The sequence below is a fragment of the Rhineura floridana genome, chromosome 5 (assembly GCF_030035675.1).
Source record: "Rhineura floridana isolate rRhiFlo1 chromosome 5, rRhiFlo1.hap2, whole genome shotgun sequence".
Classification (NCBI taxonomy): domain Eukaryota; kingdom Metazoa; phylum Chordata; class Lepidosauria; order Squamata; family Rhineuridae; genus Rhineura; species Rhineura floridana.
The window spans coordinates 188,253,048-188,271,911 of NC_084484.1; the positions used below are offsets into that span (position 1 = coordinate 188,253,048).

The following is an 18,864-nucleotide window of genomic DNA, read 5'->3' on the forward strand; positions in this document are numbered from 1 at the left end:
ATAGAACCCTGTGGCACACCACAATTAAGGGGCCAAGGGTCTGAAACCTCATCCCCCAACACTACCCGTTGATATCTGTTGGAGAGATAGGAACGGAACCACCGTAAAACAGTGCCTCCTATTCCCAATCCCTCCAAGCGATTTAACAGGATACCGTGGTCAACGGTATCGAAAGCCGCTGAGAGATCCAGGAGGATGAGGAAAGTATGTTCTCCCCTATCCAACGCCCTCCTCATATCATCCTCCAGAGCGACCAAGGCTGTTTCAGTTCCATGTCCAGTCCTGAAGCCCGACTGGAAAGGATCTAAATAATCTGCTTCCTCCAAGTGTGTCTGTAACTGTTTAGCCACCACACGCTCAATCACCTTGCCCAAGAATGGTAAATTGGAGACTGGGCGAAAGTTGTTTAAATCTTGGGGATCCAAGGAGGGCTTTTTCAAAATAGGTCTTATCACTGCCTCCTTGAGGGCTAATGGCATTGCACCCTCCTCCAAGGATGCATTTACCATTGCCTTGATCCCTTTGCCCAGTCTCTCTTTACAGCTCATAATGAGCCATGAAGGGCAAGGATCAAGCAAGCAAGTGGTTGGTTTCACAGTAGAGAGCACCTTGTCCACTTCATCAGAGAGAACAGGCTGAAACCGATCCCAGCAGACTGGACAGCAACTGGCGGCCTCTGGACCACTACTTGTAACCACGACGCACGGAATCTTGCCCTTTAGGCGCTCGATTTTATCAGCAAAGTGTTTTACAAATGTGTCACAGGAGGCTTTTGAATGTTCCATAGGTTCCTGCGCAGCTGGACCGTCCAGGCTTCGGACCACTTGGAACAACCTCCTGGGACAACACTCTGCCGACGCAATAGAGGCAGCAAAAAATTGCCTCTTTGCTGCCTTTGTTGCCCGCTGGTAGGCCGCCATTGCCGCTCTAACCAGTGTCCGCTCGCCTTCAGTGCACGACTTCCGCCATCGGCGTTCTAGTCGTCTCACTTCCTGTCTCAGACCGCGTAACCGTGGTGTATACCAGGGTGCAGTCTGAGTTCTATTCAGGGGGAGAGGACGTTTCGGTGCCACCCGGTCTATTGCCCTAGTGATCTCCTTGTTCCACTCCATCACCAGGGTTTCGACCGGGTGTCCTTCAGTCAGCTCCAAGTCACCTGCATATCTTAAATTATTGATATTTCTCCCTGTTTTCACACTTCCTTCATCTTGGTCCAATCCCGCTTTCTGTATGATATGTTCTGCGTACAGATTAAACATAAATGTAAATGTACTGCCTTCAGGTCGATTCCGACTTATGGCAACCCTATGAATAGGGTTTTCATGAGGCTGAGAGGCAGTGACAGGCCCAAGGTCATCTAGTGAGCTTCACGGCTATGTGGGGATTCGAACCCTGATCTCCCAGGTTGTAGTCCAATACCTTAACCATTACACCACACTGGCTAGGGTAATAAAATACACCCCGGTCTCACACCCTTTCCGACTGGGAACCAGTCGGTTTCTCCATATTCTGTCCTTACAGTAGCCTGTTGTCCAGAGTGTAGGTTGCGCATCAGGGACAATCAGATGCTGTGGCACCCCCATTTCTTTTAAAGCATTCCATAGTTTTTCATGATCTACACATTCAAAGGCCTTGCTGGAATCTATAAAGCGCAGGGTAATTTTCTTCTGAAATTCCTTGGTCCATTCCATTATCCAACGTATGTTTGCAATATGATCTCTGGTGCCTCTTCCCTTTCTAAATCCAGCTTGGATGTCTGGCATTTCTCGCTCCATATATGGTAAGAGCCTTTGTTGTAGGATCTTGAGCATCTCTTTTTGTTTTTGCCTTCCTTCTCTCTTTAACCATTTGAAGAGTTTCTTCAGTCATCCATTGAGGTCTTTCTCTCTTTTTAACTAGAGATACTGTCTTTTTGCATTCTTCCCAGATAATGTCTCAGACTTCACTCCATAGTACTTCTGGTTCTCTGTCAACTAAGTTTAAAGCCTCAAATCTGTTCCTTATTTGATCTTTATATTCTTCTGGGATGTTATTTAAATTGTATTTTGGCATTATGATTGCTTTGTTCTTCTTTAGCTTTACTCTGATTTTCGATATGACCAGTTCATGATCTGTACACAGTCTGCTCCTGATCTTGTTGTTGCAGAAAGTATGGACTTCTCCATCTTCTGCTACCAATTATATAATCAATTTGATTCCTACATTGACCATTTGGTGATGTCCATGTGTACAGTCGTCTTTTCGGTTGTTCAAAAAATGTGTTTGCAAGAAACAAATTATTGGCTTCACAGAATTCAATAAGTCTTTCTCCTGCTTCATTTCTATCTCCTAAGCCCCATTTCCCCACAATTCCTAGTTCTTCTCTGTTCCCTACTTTTCCGTTCCAGTCCCCCATGATTATCAGCACACCTTGTTTTGGTGTGTGATCAATTTCTTCCTGTACTTCTGCATAAAATCTCTCCAATTCTGCATTTGCTGTTGGAGTGTAGATTTGGATGATGGTTATGTTAATAGGTTTCCTGTTTAATCTCATTGATATCACTCGCTCAGACAGACCTTGCGTTGTAGCTCTTAATTGTTTTTGCTACATCACTTCTCATTATTAAAGCAACCCTATTTCTTCTTAATTTCTTATTTCCTACATAAAATATTTTGTCCTTGCCCGATTGAAAATGTCCCATTCCCGTCATTTTAATTCACTCACGCCAAGTATTGTAATAGTGATACGTTCCATTTCATGTTTGACAATTTCTAACTTTCCCTGGTTCATGCTTCTCACACTCCATATTCCTATTGTGTGCTTTGTACAACTCCGGACTCTCCTTTCGCATCTGTGCGCATCAGCCTCTGGGCTTCCTTTCGGCTTTGACCCAGCTGCATCATTAGTCACAGCGCTACTCATACGTGTCCTTTGTTCTTCCCCAGTAGCTCGGTGAGTGCCTTCTGATCTGGGGGTCTCATCTTCCAGCACTATCTCGTGTTGCATTTTGGATACTCTGTTCATAGGGTGTTCGTGGCAAGAGGTATTCAGAGGTGGTTTACCATTGCCTTTCTCTGAGTCTGGATACATCCTAGTCTGGTGTCTCAGCTTTGACCATTCCGCCTTGGGTGCCCCTGCTAGGAGTCTAGCCTCTTGGTCTAGACCTCTGACGGCATTGCTCTCAACTTATTCAACACTTTCAAACCACCTCACCACATTAAGGTGTGCATCCTAGAGGAGGTTAAGGTGTGCATCCTAGAGGAGCTAAGTTCAAGACTCTGGTTTTAGTGTACAAAGCCCTATAACAGCTTGGGACAAGGATATGTGAAAGACTATCTCACCCCTTATATACCCAGTCGATCACTGCACTCTGCAGGTGAGGGCCTCCTGCAGATACCATCTTATCAGGAGGTTCGTTCTGCACAATATAGGGAACGGACCTTTAGTGTGTCGGCACCTACCCTGTAGAATTCCCTCCCCTTAAGTATTAGACAGGCGCCATCTCTGCTATCTTTTCAGCACCCACTGAAGACCTTCCTCTTTCAACAAGCCTTTTACATAGAGGCCTTATCCCAGTTTGTGTCTGTGTTGGAATTGCTGTTTAATGTGTTCTTAATGCTCTTTTTTTTTTTAAAAAAAGATGTTTTTAAAGCTTAAAAAATTTTTTTTAAAGATGTTTTGTTTTAATATGTTTTTAAGGATGTTGTAATATAAAGTCTGTATTTATGATGTTTTAGAGTGTTTTACTGCTTTTGTTTGCCATCCTGTGCTCCTACTGGGAGGAAGGGTGAGACTGCTGCAGGGGTGAGACTGTGCTGGGGCATCAAGGGGAAGCTTCTCCACCTGCCTTGCCCCCTCACCCCTGCTGCTCTTAGTGACATTTTTCTAGGGACTGTCCTTTACCAGGAAGATGAATGTGTTTGGTTTTTAGCTGTTGCTGCTTTTTAGAAATGCTAGGATTTTGATGGCTTGAATTTTTGTAAATTGTATTGTGTTTATTTGTATTGTGTATTTGTGTTTTTTCTATTTGTGTGTAAGCTACCTTGGGGGCCTTTTTGGCTCAAAGGCGGCCTAGAAATAAACCTTAACATAACGTAAGATATAAGTCTAAATTAATTAATTATTAACAAACAAACAAACCCTTAAAACTGTGCTGCTGTTAAGACTAATGAAACTATTAACATTACTGAAAAGCCTGGGGGGGAATGAAGTGTTCTTTCCTGGTGCTGAAGGCCGTATGTATATTGTTCCTCCTCAGAGGCCCTCTTTTTTTCCTTGTTATTGTATCCCGTGCCTGAAGAGGCCTGTTCTGGGATGGTTCTGATTCATCACCTTTTGTGTCTCTTTGCAGGCAGGCAAATGCCACACAGCCCAGCATTGCAGGAGGACCATTCTTGGGCCCATTCCCTCCGCCAATGCCTAACCACTCAGCTCCAAGAGGCCGGGCATGCAGAGCCCAAGCACCTGGATGTGCTCGTGGCAGAACTGATCACCATCTTCCAAGCAGTGCTGCAGAAGGGCGGCCGGCGGGCCTGGCTGCGCTTGATAGAAGTGCTGCAGCTGATTGCCCCCTTTCAGCAGCTGCTGTCTGGGCGAGTGGAGCTGGTGCCATACCTGGAGGGACTCTACTATCAGTTCCTCAGCAGCCAGGCCTTGGTTTCTGACCTGGACATTCTGGGGTCTATTTGGCAGGTCTTCCCCGAGGACTGTGCTGTACTGTGGGCCCCTCCACGGACTTCATGCCCTCGAGACCCTACAGAACCAGCTAGGCTGCTGCTCTCCAGCCGAGGGCCAGTCTTTGTGGGCCAGTCGTGCCCTTTTGCCACTGACCGGGTAATGGCTGGGGCCTCTGGCATGCTGCAGCCACGCCCTGTTTCTCTCCAGGAGCTGCAGAGATGTGTGGGGCCAGTAGGCAGCCAGGTGGCTCAAGAAGAGGCCCCCCGAGCTGGCAGGCTGGGCCTCATGCCGCTGAATCTAGCTGCAGACGTGCCAACAGAATGCCCTTGTGCCAGCTCAAGCAGTGCTGCAGAGTAAGGCCTCGCCAAGCTTCCCTGGGCACCCTTTGGGACTTCTGCCAATCAATGTCCCACTGGCTCTAGCCTCTCTCTCTTCCTTTCGTCTTTTGCTGCAGACCCTCCTTAGATCCAGACAAAGAAGCACCAGGGCCAGTCCCCAGTAAGACAGCTGCGGCGTCAGCAGGCAGAGAACAGCTGGTGACAAGTCTCCAGGCAGCCGAGGTCTTTGCAAGGAACCGACATGCAGGGGAAATAAGTTTCCTCTACCTCAATGTCGCCCAGAACCGGCACTTCAGGTAACGCTGTCATTTCCAGGTGTTCCTTCCTGTGGCTGAATCCCGATCTTGCCCTTTTCTTTGATTAAGATGCTGTCCACTCTGTTCAGCCCCGTCTTTTCCCATCACCAGGATCTTGGCCAGAGGCCTCTCCCAGTTTTGATCCAACTGGAGATTCTGCAGACTGAGCCTAGAATCTGCTTTTCTTCTTGTTGTGGCTCAGTCGTCACTTGTATAGTGTCACTGGTGTGCACAGTCCTTTGCAGAGTTACATAAGCTTCAAGGCAAGGGCCTGAGTGCAGATGCTTTGCATACAGAAGGTGCTGGGTTCAGTCTCCAGTACCTCCAGTGGGAGCTGGCAGCGTCCCTGGCCTGAAACCCTGGAGAGCCACTGCTAGTCGATACCGACTCTGTCTGATCAGGTGACGTGTCCTTCCCTTTGACAGCGGGGGAGGACAGGAGAGTTCAGGGGAGGCATGAATGCCCTGCTTAGAGCCTCCTCAGGAAGTCATGCTCATGCGCCCTCCCTTTGTCTTTGCAGGCCTTATGACCTGGTGGTGGTTCCCAAGCACCTGATCAGTCCTCAGCACTATGTTTTCTCGCCATTTGGGGTACTGCACGTGCACCCTGAGGAAGGGTCCGAGGCCCTGTCCCTGGGTGAATGGCATCGGGAAGCTGTGCTGTGGCAGCTGATGCAGTATATCCCCTTCTTCCGGCTCTTCTTGGTCCGCAAGGCCTTTGCCCGGTAAGAGGGAGGGAGGGAAGAGGCGTGGGATGGGAGTCCTGTGATAGCAGCTTCTCCTCAGGGTGGCAGGAGGAGGGGGGCTCAGTCTGATGGCCCTCCCTCTCCTGCCCCACCAGCTGGTGCTTCAATGTCAAACATCTGCAGCGCCTGAAGCGCCAAGAGAAGCTGCGCTTGCAACTGCTCCAGGCAGTGCCCCACTTTGGAGCAGCTCTTCTTCACATTTCCAGGTGAGAGATGGGAGAGGCCCTGGACAAGGGGCTGGAGCATCTGCTCCCATATGTCCTCCTGCCCCTTGTGGTGCCTCTGCTTTCCTTCGTCCTGGCAGCTGTTTCCTGCCTCTCCTTTGCAGACTCCTGCAGGAGCTAAAATCCATCCACTGGCTGCCAACAGACAGCTGCAAATGTTACACCTTCCCCGAGCTCAAACGGGCCCTGGCCCAGGAGAATAGCAATGCCCAAGGACTACTCAGCAGGTTCCTCAGCCTCTGCTCCTCTATCTTGGAGATGGTAAGCACCAGATTCTCTCTCTCTCTCTCTCTCTCTCTCTCTCTCTCTCCCCCCGTGTGTGTGTGTGTGTGTGAGAGGGAGAGAGAGAGAGAGAGAGAGAGTGAATGGTTGGTAGTAGACTCCAACCAACATGTTCCTTTTGTTCCCTGCCCCATTTATTTTAATCCAGATACTCTCGGTGGTGCTACTGAGCCCATCCTCCTGTATTTCTCTGCAGCGATATATAGTTTTAACGTATCGTGTGACTCTGCCTCCATTTCTATTCTGTTGTTTTTGAACAAGTTATATCCTTCAATCACTGTGTTCCAGTCATGGGAGTCATCCCACCAAGTTTCAGTTATACCTATGAAGTTGTATTTACTCTCCTGTATTAAGAGTTCAAGTTCTTCCTGTTTGTTTCCTATACTCTGATCATTAATATACAGACACTGAAGACGTGATTTATGGTCTGGCTTCCTTCCTACATATTTATGAAGACTATTATTGGGCCTCAGTTCCTGTTTCTGTGCATAAGCCTTCGTAAATCATTTCCTCCAAGTTTATGTCTCCCTGTCCCGTAGGATCAGTTTAAAGCCCTCCTGATGAAGTTATCATTGCTGTGTCCAAACATATTCATCCCAGTCCTTGTGAAGTGCAACCCATTACTTGTGCGCAGTCCATCTTCCGGAGAGTGTAGCCCATGGTCGCAGAATCCAAATCTTTCATGTCTGCACCACCTTTCACCTGGAATATTTTTCTTTCCTTATCTATTCCTCTTCTAAGTACTGGAAGGATGGATGAGAAAACTATCTGGGCCCCGAAGTCGTTGAGTTTCCTTCCCAGAGCGTCAAAGTCTGATGTGATTTCTTCGTAGCTCTGCTAGGCACTATCATTTGTTCCCATGTGGATGAGAAGAAAGGGATATGCGCCAGTGGGCTTTATGAGTGTTGGCAACCTTCCAGTCACATCTCTAATATGTTCTCCAGGGAGACAGCATACCTGGCAAGTCCATAGGTTTTCTTGGCACTCTTGGGTTTTAATCCCACGCAGTAGGGAGTCCTCCACTACTACTACTCTTCTTGTCATGTGGTGTGGTTTCAGTACCTCTGCTTGACTGAGCTTCAGCCTCTTATTTGATGTCCCTCAGGGTCTCCTGTAATTCTTTATCTGCAGGCTGTTCTCCAATCTCATCCTCAAGTGCCTGAAAGTGGTTCCACTGGTGCAGAGTGTCTTCTAGCTTTTCTGCTCATGTCACCCTTTTCCATGGAGTTCCCTCCACTTTGTTGTTCCTCTCCTCATCACTCTGTAAAGTTTCACGGTTCGGAAACTACAGTTGGTTCAAAATGCAGCACTCAGAATGTTAACTGGAGCACGGCGCAGGGAGCATATCACCCCTGTGCTTTATCGACCCCACTGGCTCCCAATTTGCTTCCGGGCCCAATTCAAAGTGCTGGTTCTGACCTTTAAAGCCCTAAACGGTCTTGGACCAATGTACGTGAGGGACTGCTTAAGCCCATATGTACCTGCCCATGATTTAAGATGGGCTGCCTCTGGTCTCCTCTGTGTGCCTGGAATGAAAGATGCCAGACTGGCAGGCAAACGGGAAGAGCCTTTTCAGCCGTGACCCCCAAGCTCTGGAATACCCTACCCCAAGAAGACCTCCCTGCTTCCTCCCTTTTAATGTCACTCCCCTATACTTAATTGTATTTTATGTATTTTTATCTGTTTTAATGTTTTTGTGATTTTACTGTATATGATTTTATTGCAAGTGTGCTGTTGTAGGGTAGAAGAGTGGGATAGAAATATTCTGAATAAGTAAATAAGTAAAACGTTACTCTGGCAGGTACGGGATGACACGTACAAGATGGTACGTGGGCTGCAGATGCAGGTGCAAAGCTACAAGCTGTACATCACCAAGGAATCGCTGTACCAGCAGCGGATGCAGTATGAGGGGCTGCAGCGCCGCTTGCAGGAAGCTGAATCCTGGTTGCAGAGGCTGGGCTTCTTGGCCCTGCTGGTGAACTTCCTCATCTGCCAGACCCTGGTCTCTGCGATGCATGAGGAAGTCACAGCGTTTGTCAGCCACACCATGAAGGTGCTGTATCCCAGGGAGGCCCTTCTTTTCTACCCCACTCTGGGCGGATGGTGGGAGGCGACAGTTCCCAGGGTCTCCTCCAACAGGCGATATGGGAACAGTGCCTATGCACACAGGGATGCTTCCAGTGCCAGGCTCAGCTTTTTGCTTGCAGAGCAGATAGGAGGCCATGTCCTGTCCCAGAAGCCTTTTCACCTGCCTTTTGGTATGTCTCTCTGCAGGCTGATGGCATCAGACGAAAAGCTGTCCTCCGGGTGCAGCTGGTGTTCAGTGCTGACAGCCAGCTCATGCTCTTTCCCTCTAGCAAGGAGCTGGAGGACTGCCTGTTGGGGGCTGTGAATACTGTTGTGGAATCAGTCCTGCAGGTTGGTGAGCCTCCTGGGTCAATACACAAGGAGGATCCTGCCTCTTCTCCACCCCACCCCATCCCGCTTATATTCTCTCCTCTTGGTGTCTTACACTTACCCCAGTTTCAAGGAGTAGATGTGGACTACTCAGATGAGGTTGGAATGGGGCTTTGCTCTATTGCCTGAGTAGGCAGTGGTCTTGGGAGAATTTTCCTAGCTTTCTGTTTCCTTCAGACAACCCGGATCAAAAGTGTGAGGTCAGATCTGTCAGAGAGCCCACAGAGCATTACATCTGAAGCTGAGCAACATCCAGCCCAACCAAGTGGTGAGCCAGGAAGGGGAAGAGCAAAAGGCCTGTGTAAGGATGAACTCCCATCCCAATGGGCAGTTGCCTGGCCTCTTTTTGCTCTCAGGGAGGTGTGGGTGTCACATTTTAATGTGCTCAAGTATTTGAGACTGGAATATGTTGTAAGGGCATCCTGTAAGAGGAGGTGGTGGTGGCTGTGTTGGACAGGCCCTCTTCAACAGTGGCACCAAACCCTCAACAGTCTCCCTTCCTGAGCTAGCTGGGGTAGTCTCGGGGTTGGTGTTGGAGTCCCCTCGGCTTGTGGTATTGGGTGACTTCAACATCCAAGCCGAGACTGCTCTGTCAGGAGTGGCTCAGGATTTCATGGCCTCCATGACAACCATGGGTCTGTCCGAAGTAGTATCTGGCCCCACTCATGTCGCTGGTCACACTTTGGACCTTGTTTTCTGTGTTGGATGGGATGATGGTGATCTTGGTGTGGAGGAACTTTCTATAGTTCCGTTGTCTTGGACAGATCACTACCTGGTTGGGTTTGGACTCACTGGGACTCAGAACCTCTGCAGGGGTGGGGGACCTATTAGGATGGTCCGCCCCAGGAGGCTGATGGATCCGGATGGTTTCCTGATGGCTCTTGGGGATTTTCCTGTCACCGCGGCAGGTGATTCAGTCGAAGCCCTGGTTGACCTCTGGAATGGGGAAATGACCAGGGCGGTGGACACGATTGCTCCTGAGCGTCCCCTCTTACGGAGTGGAGCTAAACCAGCTCCCTGGTTTACCAGGGAGCTGGCGGCAATGAAATGAATAAGATGGGGACTTCAGCGACTTGGCAGAAGACTCGGTGCGAGTCTGACCAAACACGGGCTAGAGCCTATCTGAAGGCCTACTCCGTGGCAGTGCGGGCCAAGAAGAAACTTTTCTTTTCTGCCACCATTGCGTCTGCTGGGAGCCGTCCAGCGGAGCTGTTTCGAGTGGTCAGGGGTCTTTTAAATCTGGCCCTCAGGAGGGTAATATAGACCACTCAACAGCCCGCTGTCAAGAATTTGCACGTCACTTTGCAGATAAAGTCGCTCAGATTCGCTCTGACTTGGACGCTAAAATTCAGTCTCAGGGGATGTAACTTTGGCTCCTGCTTGTCCAATAATAATGGATTCCTTTCAATTTGTACAGCCTGAGGATGTGGACAAGATCCTTGGAGAGGCGAGAGCCACTACATGTCTCCTGGATCCTTGCCCTTCCTGGCTCATTAAAAGTGCCAGGGGGGACTGGCCAAGTGGGTGAGGGAAGTAGTTAATGCCTCTTTACAACAAGGCAGAATTCCATCGTGCCTAAAAGAGGCAGTTGTACGGCCTTTGTTGAAAAAGCCCTCCCTGGATCCCTCCATAATAGGAAATTATCGGCCAGTCTCCAACATTCAATTTTTGGGTAAGGTAATAGAGTGTGTGGTGGCCGCCCAGCTCCAAAGATTCTTGGATGAAACGGATTATCTGGATCTATTTCAGTCTGGTTTCAGGCCTGGTTACGGGACAGAGACAGCTTTGGTTGCCTTGGTGGATGACCTATGCAGAGAGCTGGACAGGGGGAGTGTGTCCCTGTTAGTTCTACTGGACCTCTCAGCAGCTTTCGATACCATCGACCATGGTATCCTTCTGGACCGCCTTGCTGGGATAGGACTTGGGGGCACCGTGTTACGATGGCTCCATTCCTTTCTGGAGGGACGAACTCAGAAGGTGGTGCTGGGGGACTCCTGTTTGACTCCTTGGTCGTTGACCTATGGGGTCCCTCAGGGTTCAGGTTTGTCCCCCATGTTATTTAACATCTATATGAAACCGCTGGGAGAGGTTGTCCGGGGGTTTGGGGTTCGGTGCATGACACCCAACTCTATTTCTCCTTTCCACCTAAAGCCAAAGAAGCTGTCCTGGTCCTGAACCAGTGCCTGGCATCAGTGATGGACTGGATGAGGGCGAACAAATTGAAACTAAATCCAGACAAGATGGAGGTGCTCCTGGTCAGTCGAAGGGCAGATCAGGGAATAGGGATTCAGCCTGTGCTGGATGGGGTTACACTCCCCCTGAAGACACAGGTTTGCAGTTTGGGTGTGCTCCTGGACTCAGCTTTGAACTTGGAGGCTCAGGTCTTGGCCGTGGCCAGGAGTGCCTTTGCCCATTTAAGACTAGTGTGCCAGCTGCGCCCGTTCCTGGAAATGCCTGATTTGACTATGGTGATGCATGCCTTAGTTACATCCCGTTTAGACTACTGTAATGCGCTCTACGTGGGGCTGCCTTTGAAGACTGTTTGGAAACTTAAACTGGTGCAAAGAGCTGCAGCCAGAGTATTAACAGGGGCTGGTTACAGGGACCATCCAACTCCCTTGTTACAACAGCTCCACTGGCTGCCAGTTTGTTTCCGGTCACAATTCAAAGTGCTGGTTTTGACCTTTAAAGCCCTATACAGCCCAGGTCCAGGCTATTTGTCAGACCGTATCTCCCTATACGAGCCTGCCCGGGCCCTGAGATCTTCAGGAGAGGCCCTTCTCTCAGTCCCAACACCCTCACAAGTGCGATTGGTGGGGACGCGAGATAGGGCCTTCTCGGTGGCTGCTCCTAGGTTCTGGAACTCCCTTCCTAGGGAGACACAAATGGCCCCCTCCTTGCCGTCCTTCCGTCGGCAAGTAAAGACTCTTTTATTCCAACAGGCTTTTGGGATAGAAGGTGTTTAGGATTGGGCTTTACAAGGCTTGTTTTATTGTTTTATATTATTATCTGTATTATTTTAAATTGTTTTTAGATTTTTACGTGCGTTTTATGGTTTTAAGGTTGTGCATAGTTTAATTGTATTTTAATTGTATGTTTTCTGTTTTTAACTACATGTAGTTTTATTTGTAAGCCGCCCTGAGTTCCAGTTTGGAAAAAGGGAGGGGTAAAAATAAAGTTTCAGTTCAGTTCAGTTCAATTCAATAGAACTTCCTTCTTGCTCCACCATGATAAGCCATTCTTTTGGAGGGCTTTTTAGGCTTGTTGAGAATTCCTTGTTAACTGTATTGCTGCTGCTGCTGTTTCTGCTGATTCTGCTCTGCTTGATTGTTTTATGTGCTTTGCTTTTATTATGTATTATCCAGATTTAAATTGTGGGATACGGGTCTTTCCCCAGCCGGTCCACTAAGGTAGTGTTTGCTCTGTCTTCTTCCAGCTGTGGGTGTGGCAGATGCAAGCAGCAGTGCTGACCAGGGTTCCTCAGAGTCCACAGGGCAGCTCCACCGGCTGCCTACAGCAGTGCTCTGTGGCGAGAAGCCGGAGCTGGTACATCGGCTGGACCTGAAGGCGTTTGGTGGCCTGGAGGTGGTTGGCCACCGGCTGAGGGGCGAGTACCCCCTACTGTCGCGTGAGCAATTGGAGAAGGACCTGCGATCAGACAGCATCATCGAGAAGGCTCTGGCCAAGCAGCATACCCTGCTCACAGTGAGTGTGTCCATTGAAAGAGTTTGCTGAGCTTCGGCTGGGGCAGCAATCCCTCTTGGTATTACCTAGGATAGGGAGCTGCAGTAGTCAGCATTTGGAACAGGGCTTTTGATTGCTTTGCCCAGGGACTTGTCCAGGGTCAATTAATTTGGGCCAGCATTGGGCTCATGAACTGAGCAGGACCTCTTCAGCAACAGCGCAGTGAAGGGGACAAGAGCAGGTACCGTTGAGTTGAAGCTGCCTCTTTTAGAGTTTTTGTCTGCTTCCTTTGCCTTTGGTGCAATTTGTTTTCCATCCTGATGCATACACTTTATCCATTTGCATCACTGGTGGAGGAGGGTCTGGAACATACACCAGCCGATTCATGATAGCAAGGGCAAAATACAACAGGCTATAACACAAGTACAAAAACATTTGGAGAGAGACCCTGTATGTAAGTGTTTATACACCATTCTAGAAGCCTCCGAGCCAAGATGGGCAAGCTGAAGTGCTTAGAGGGCAGCACTGATATAGTGGGTGTCATGAATCCCTACCGTCAAGGCACAGGGATCATGCGTCAGACCCAAACCCCACCCTAGGAAAAATGGGACTAGAACCGAAAATACCACTTCACCCTTGCCAAGGCTGTGTACGCTCACAACAACCCTGCAAGGTAGAAGGTAGGCTGCCACCACCCCTGTTACTGGTCCACTCAGAGCCAGGGGATCTCTGAGCCCAGGAAATAGGTAGAACCAAGATCCTATAAGGCAAGAGCCAAAGTTACACTCCTTGCCAGGAACCTCTGGTTTAATACCTCAAATTAGAAGTAAACTTTGAACTTCTTTTTCCCTCTTTGGTAGTTATGTGACTGAGAATGGCCAAGGTACTGAATCCAGAACCATCCTCTCTCTCAAGGAACACACCAGGTTAAATAGAAGTAGCTTTATTAAAAATATATAAGTGCACATAAACATATAGCAGCAAGTAATCCTTAAGACCATACACCCAACAGGGGTTTAGGTACAAATAAGAGGATTCAAAGACACAGCAGGAAAATAATAACCTTTCTAGTCTAATACTTACACATGAGGTAGATGGTTGCAAAGGCTTCTCCCCTAAGAGAGGTTGGCCTCAGAACAAGAAGAATGGAACTCTGCGTAGTTGCCTCCCATAGGCAACACTAGGGGAACCAGGAACCCTTTAGGTCAACTTCAGGGAACAAAGGCTAAGGGTTTCCAGCCCTATACTTAAGGGAAAGAATCCTAACGGTCCAAGATTAATTGACCAATCAGGAGTTGGCTGATGTAACCTTCTTCTAGGTGTTTCTCACTTTTTCGCGCCTTCCAGGCCCCCCTCCCAACTGTGTTTCAAACTGCACAGGCCAGGGATGACCTTGAGTGCCAGGCACTTGCTAATCAGCACAGATAACCAGGTGCAGCTTGTTGAGGCTTCTTCTAACTGTCTTCAGCTGGAAAGTGAAACTTAGAATATTACCTTGTCAGAGGCCTGTCTTTTCTAACTGTAAAATCTCCCAGAGTCCCTTGCTTGAGCCAAGATATTACTTATGAGATTTTTAATAACTCATGAACATATACAGGTTCATGACAGTGGGCATAATAGAAATCTGGTGGAAGGGAGAGAACTGGTGGAACATGATTATCTCTGGATCCAAACTCTATAGGAGGGACTGGGAAGGACATACTGGAGGTGGTATTGCTCTCTATCTCAAAGAAGATGCAGAGTCCCAACAAGCTGGGTGGCTACCCAAGAGTGGCTGGGTAGCCAGCCAGATAAGCGACTAAGAAATCAAATAAATAAATAAAGCTAGAAATCCCAACGGGTCAGACTCCTCCACGGAATCATTGTGAGTGGTAATAGTGGGCCCCAATAGTAATTTAGTACTGGGGCTGTGCTATCGTGTGTCCCCCCCCCCCGATCATAATGCTCAGAGTTATCTTGAGATAGAGAATGAAATCAACAAGGCATCTAGAAGAGGAAATGCCGTAGTAATAAGTGACTTCAGTTAGGCTCACGTGGACTGGCTACACACGTGTTCCAGTCACAACAAAGGCATAAAACGTCTAGACACCTGGGCGGAGCAATCCAGCTCAGAGGAAATCAGCAGAAGTAAAGCCGGTGTAAAGTTCTGCTGCTTCCAGTTGCCGTTCAGGAGCTTCTGGGCCGGCTGAACTCCAGCTCACCTGGCAGAGCTGCGTGCAGAGACCAGAAAGTAAAAACTGCCCTCCCAGAAACCCTGCTGGGGAGTAAGAACCAGGAAGTGCAAGTGAACTTATCCTGAGGAGACAGACAGACAGCAGTATGCAGCCAGAACATCAGGGAAACAAGCTCCTGGCAGAGCACTTGTTGCGCCATGGCAGCAATGGCAGCCACCCCCAGGGAGCCACAGGCATCCTGCTGAGGCTGGGCACAAAAGACCGGAATCCGCACCCACAGCCCCTGGGAAGCAGGATCAGCAGCACTGGAATACCACAGTGTGCACGCACGCACGCACACACACACAGACACACACACACATTATGGAGTCGGTGCAGCTTGCAGCAGCCAGAGCAGCCGTCCCGCCAGACAAGCACAGCGACACCCGCTTACACACATGCACACCACGCACCCGCCAATTGCATGCCCAGGCAGCACAACACAGTGCGACCGGGTAAAGAGACGCACATGGACACCCTCGTCAGCCCCCTGCTGTGCTCACCTGCAGCCGCCCTCCCTGCACCCCACACCCACGGACAGTCCCATCGCCTACAGCAAGGTGCAGCTACGGGACGGGCAGGTGCTGTTGCTCCAAAGCTGTCTCTTTTAGTGTTTTCAACATCGCAGACACCTCTGCCGCCACCACTAGCCTGTTGCTCTGCTGGGTGCTCTGGTGGAGGCCTCTGACTGGCCCAGGCAGCTGCCATGCCCCCATCCGCCAAACGCTGGACACCCTGCACGGATGCCGACATTGCCCACAGCTGCATTGCCACCTCCCCAGGGCCATCCCAGATGGCACGCACCGCAAGGGCTGAGGTGTTGGTGGCATCCTTCCAGAGGTGCCCAGCCTCTGTGTGATCCCACAGTACAGCCACCATCTGAGGAAGTGTCTGCGAAGGGCGAGGGCCTGGCACGTGGGTGCAGTCTCTCCCTCTTGTTCACGCCAGCCTCCACCACGGGCACATCATTGCCATCCAGCTCACCATCATTCCCTTCATCAGGCCCCTCCTCCCCCATCCTTTCCTACCCCCTATCATCTCTCAGGCAGGGGGGTGGTAGGGTGGCTCCCCATCCCTGTTGCTGGGGTCGCCCTGAGCATCCTTCCTGTCCCTGTAGCCGCTGCCGCCCTTGCTGCTGTCGTAGCTGTTGGGGGGGCAGCACAGGCACCAGCAGAAAAGGCAGAGGCATAGGGGGCCCCTGAAGGCCCCGGGAGGGGAAGAAGGGAGGGGCAGGCAGCAGCTCAGGCGGGGGGGGGACAACTCATCTGGCTGTGCCTGGGGGCAGGGAGGGGCTGCCTGAGGAAGCAGAAGCAGCTCCAGCAGCTCCTCCAGGAGTGGGGCAGGCTGATCCAAGCCAGAGGGGCCTGCTTCCGGAGAACATGGCAGGTACGAGGGCACCACTGGGGGCTTGGGAAGCGCTGCTGAGGGTGCCTCAGGTGGGCCAGGGGCCTTCCCTGGATGGGAGCCAGTGGGCGCTGGCATGGGAGCGATGTGGAAAGCCTTCAGCAGTGGTTCTTGCTGCATCAGCATCGCCACCTCCAGGGAGCCTGCGGGGTGGGAGGGGGAACAGACGTCACCATGGAGCCCTCACCAGGTCACAGGCAGACGCCTGGCTGTCCGCCTCAGCACGGCATGAGTGCTCGTGGCCAGGGAGGCCCCCCTGGGGTACTGCCAGCCACACGCAACTCTGCCTGGGGTCAGTCCAGCTGCAGGGCAGACTGACCGCGATGCCAGCAGGTGGAATCTCAGCAGGCTGCTGGGCTACAGCTGCCTCAGGTGCGGCTTCCATGGCTTGGGCAAGCACCGCCGGTGGGAGGAGGGCGACGGGTTGCTCCGGCACTTCCAGGTTGGGCATGGGGCAGTTGCTCAGGCTGCTCCTCAGGGAACAAATGGCACCCTCAGCACGTGTCCTGCCTGGAATGCCTTCTGTGTATTACTTGGAGCTCCCTTGGGCTGTGCGGGAGGTGTTGGCTCAGGCCACTGCTTCTGGCCACCAGCTCTGAGCACCTCCGGGGCAGGTCAGACATTGGGAGCTGGAGGGGGCAGGGAGGGGACAGTTAGGACTGTGCCAGTTCCCCTGCATGCTGCCCCCCACCCACCCACCTACCTTCACCCATGCCCACTTGTTAGGGAATCCTTCCCAGTGCCACAGATGGCCTCTGTTGGCAGGACTGGGCCAAGGGTCTCCTCCCACCACACTTCTCAATCCCCCTCCCTTCTGCCTCTCCCACCCATCTGTGCCTTGGGAGGGCCAGAACTTCAGCTGCGCCCGCCACTCTGCTGTGTGGGTGAAGGTGTGTGCATGCTTGGCTCTCACCTCAGAGCTTAACTCCCAAGGGGCTGAGCTGCAGAGCACTCAACAGCAGCACAGCCTCCTGGGGGTTATGGCTTGCCTCCCGTGGGGCCCTCCTATGCCCTTCCCAGCTGAAGCCCCCAAGTTGGTAGCAGCAGAACAAGTAAACTGTATTGCACGTAACAGGGAGCAGTGCTGTCCCCTGTTCACAACTGCAGGGCCACCATTCTGTGGGGATGGGAAGCCTCCATGGCAGGCGCTGCTGTGGGTGGCTTTTGGTCTGTGGAGATAGCTTGATGGTAGTGTGGTCTGGTGGTTGGGGGCCTCTCCACCCAACAGGATCCCATGGATGCCTTACCACTGCTGCCATGGGGCCACCTCTGAGCAGGGGTTCTCTAGGCCAGCATTGTGGGTCTGGGGGCATTGGCAGCCCCATTCTACTCGATCAAATGCCTTGAAGACATCCAATGATATCAAAGCTGCTTCGGTTTTCCTTTAGTTGGTTGCATGGACAACATTCAAAACTTCGCACGCATAATTGTTATATTCTAACACGGTAGAAATCGAGTTTGGTCATAAAAGATATAATTGCCAATTGAGACATTCAGATGGGCAACCATGACAGTGGGTAATAGCTTTGCATTTATATTAATCAGAGCAATGGGCTTATAAGAACTCAGGTGAGTCAGATCTTTGCCTGGTTGAAGCCAAATCACCAACCTGGAGCGCTTCCAAGAATCAGGAATGAGACCTCCAGAGAGTATATTGTTAAATACCCTACAGAGCCTTGGGGTGAGTTCCAGTCTAAAGGCCTTATAGAACTCCCTGGTGTACCCATCTGGCCTGGAGACGTCCTATTTTTTTAGCCTCTCAATAGCATCACTTACCTCTTCTTCAAAAATAGAACTCTGCATATTTCCCCTGCATTGCACAGATAGACAATGAGCACCAGCCCAGCTGCATTCAAGTACTGTCCTACAGAATTTGTGGTGGGGCTATCTGAGCAGTACAGGGAAGATTAAAATTGTGTGAATTCCTGCAATATGTCTCTGGAACCAAGTATTAACTCACCTAGCTGTGATGGCTGTGCTCTGCCACCCTAGTCAGAGGCAGCATGCTTCTGAAAACCAGTTGCTGGAAGCCTCAGGAGGGGAGAGTGTTCTTGCACTCGGGTCCTGCTTGCAGGCTTCCCCCAGGCACCTGGTTGGCCACTGTGAGAACAGGATGCTGGACTAGATGGTCCACTGGCCTGATCCAGCAGGTTCTTCTTATGTTCTTATGTTCTTTCCTATTGTAAAAAGGTGAAGGTGTCCCTGCACTTGTAATGCGAGTCGTTTTCTGACTCTTAGGGTGACATCTTGCAACGTTTACTAGGCAGACCGTATATATGGGGTGGGATTGCCAGTTCCTTCCCCGGCCTTTCTTTACCCCCCAGCATATGCCGGGTACTCATTTTACCAACCACGGATGGATGGAAGGCTGAGTGGACCTCGACCCCTTTTACTGGAGATTCTACTTCCTCCTTCCATTGGAATCGAACTCCGGCCGTGAGCAGAGCTTTTGGCTGCGTTACCCCCGCTTACCACTCTGCGCCACAGAGGATCTTTTCTTATTGTGAACACCCCTGATTACATTCCTGTTCCTCTTCTTTTGAATGGCATGTGTGTAGTGAAAG

The 18,864-nt window shown here is 50.5% G+C and overlaps 1 protein-coding gene across 1 annotated transcript in view; it reads left to right on the top strand.

Moving 5' to 3' along the window:
• The window catches only part of DNHD1 (dynein heavy chain domain 1), a 116,354-nt gene that overhangs the window by 3,145 nt on the left and 94,345 nt on the right, over window positions 1-18,864 (top strand). The window contains exons 2-10 of the mRNA XM_061629760.1: window positions 4,332-5,010; window positions 5,112-5,291; window positions 5,812-6,015; window positions 6,132-6,242; window positions 6,365-6,521; window positions 8,344-8,595; window positions 8,817-8,960; window positions 9,177-9,267; window positions 12,436-12,704. Coding sequence (XP_061485744.1) covers window positions 4,332-5,010; window positions 5,112-5,291; window positions 5,812-6,015; window positions 6,132-6,242; window positions 6,365-6,521; window positions 8,344-8,595; window positions 8,817-8,960; window positions 9,177-9,267; window positions 12,436-12,704 — 2,087 coding nt within the window. The remainder of the gene's footprint in view (window positions 1-4,331; window positions 5,011-5,111; window positions 5,292-5,811; window positions 6,016-6,131; window positions 6,243-6,364; window positions 6,522-8,343; window positions 8,596-8,816; window positions 8,961-9,176; window positions 9,268-12,435; window positions 12,705-18,864) is intronic.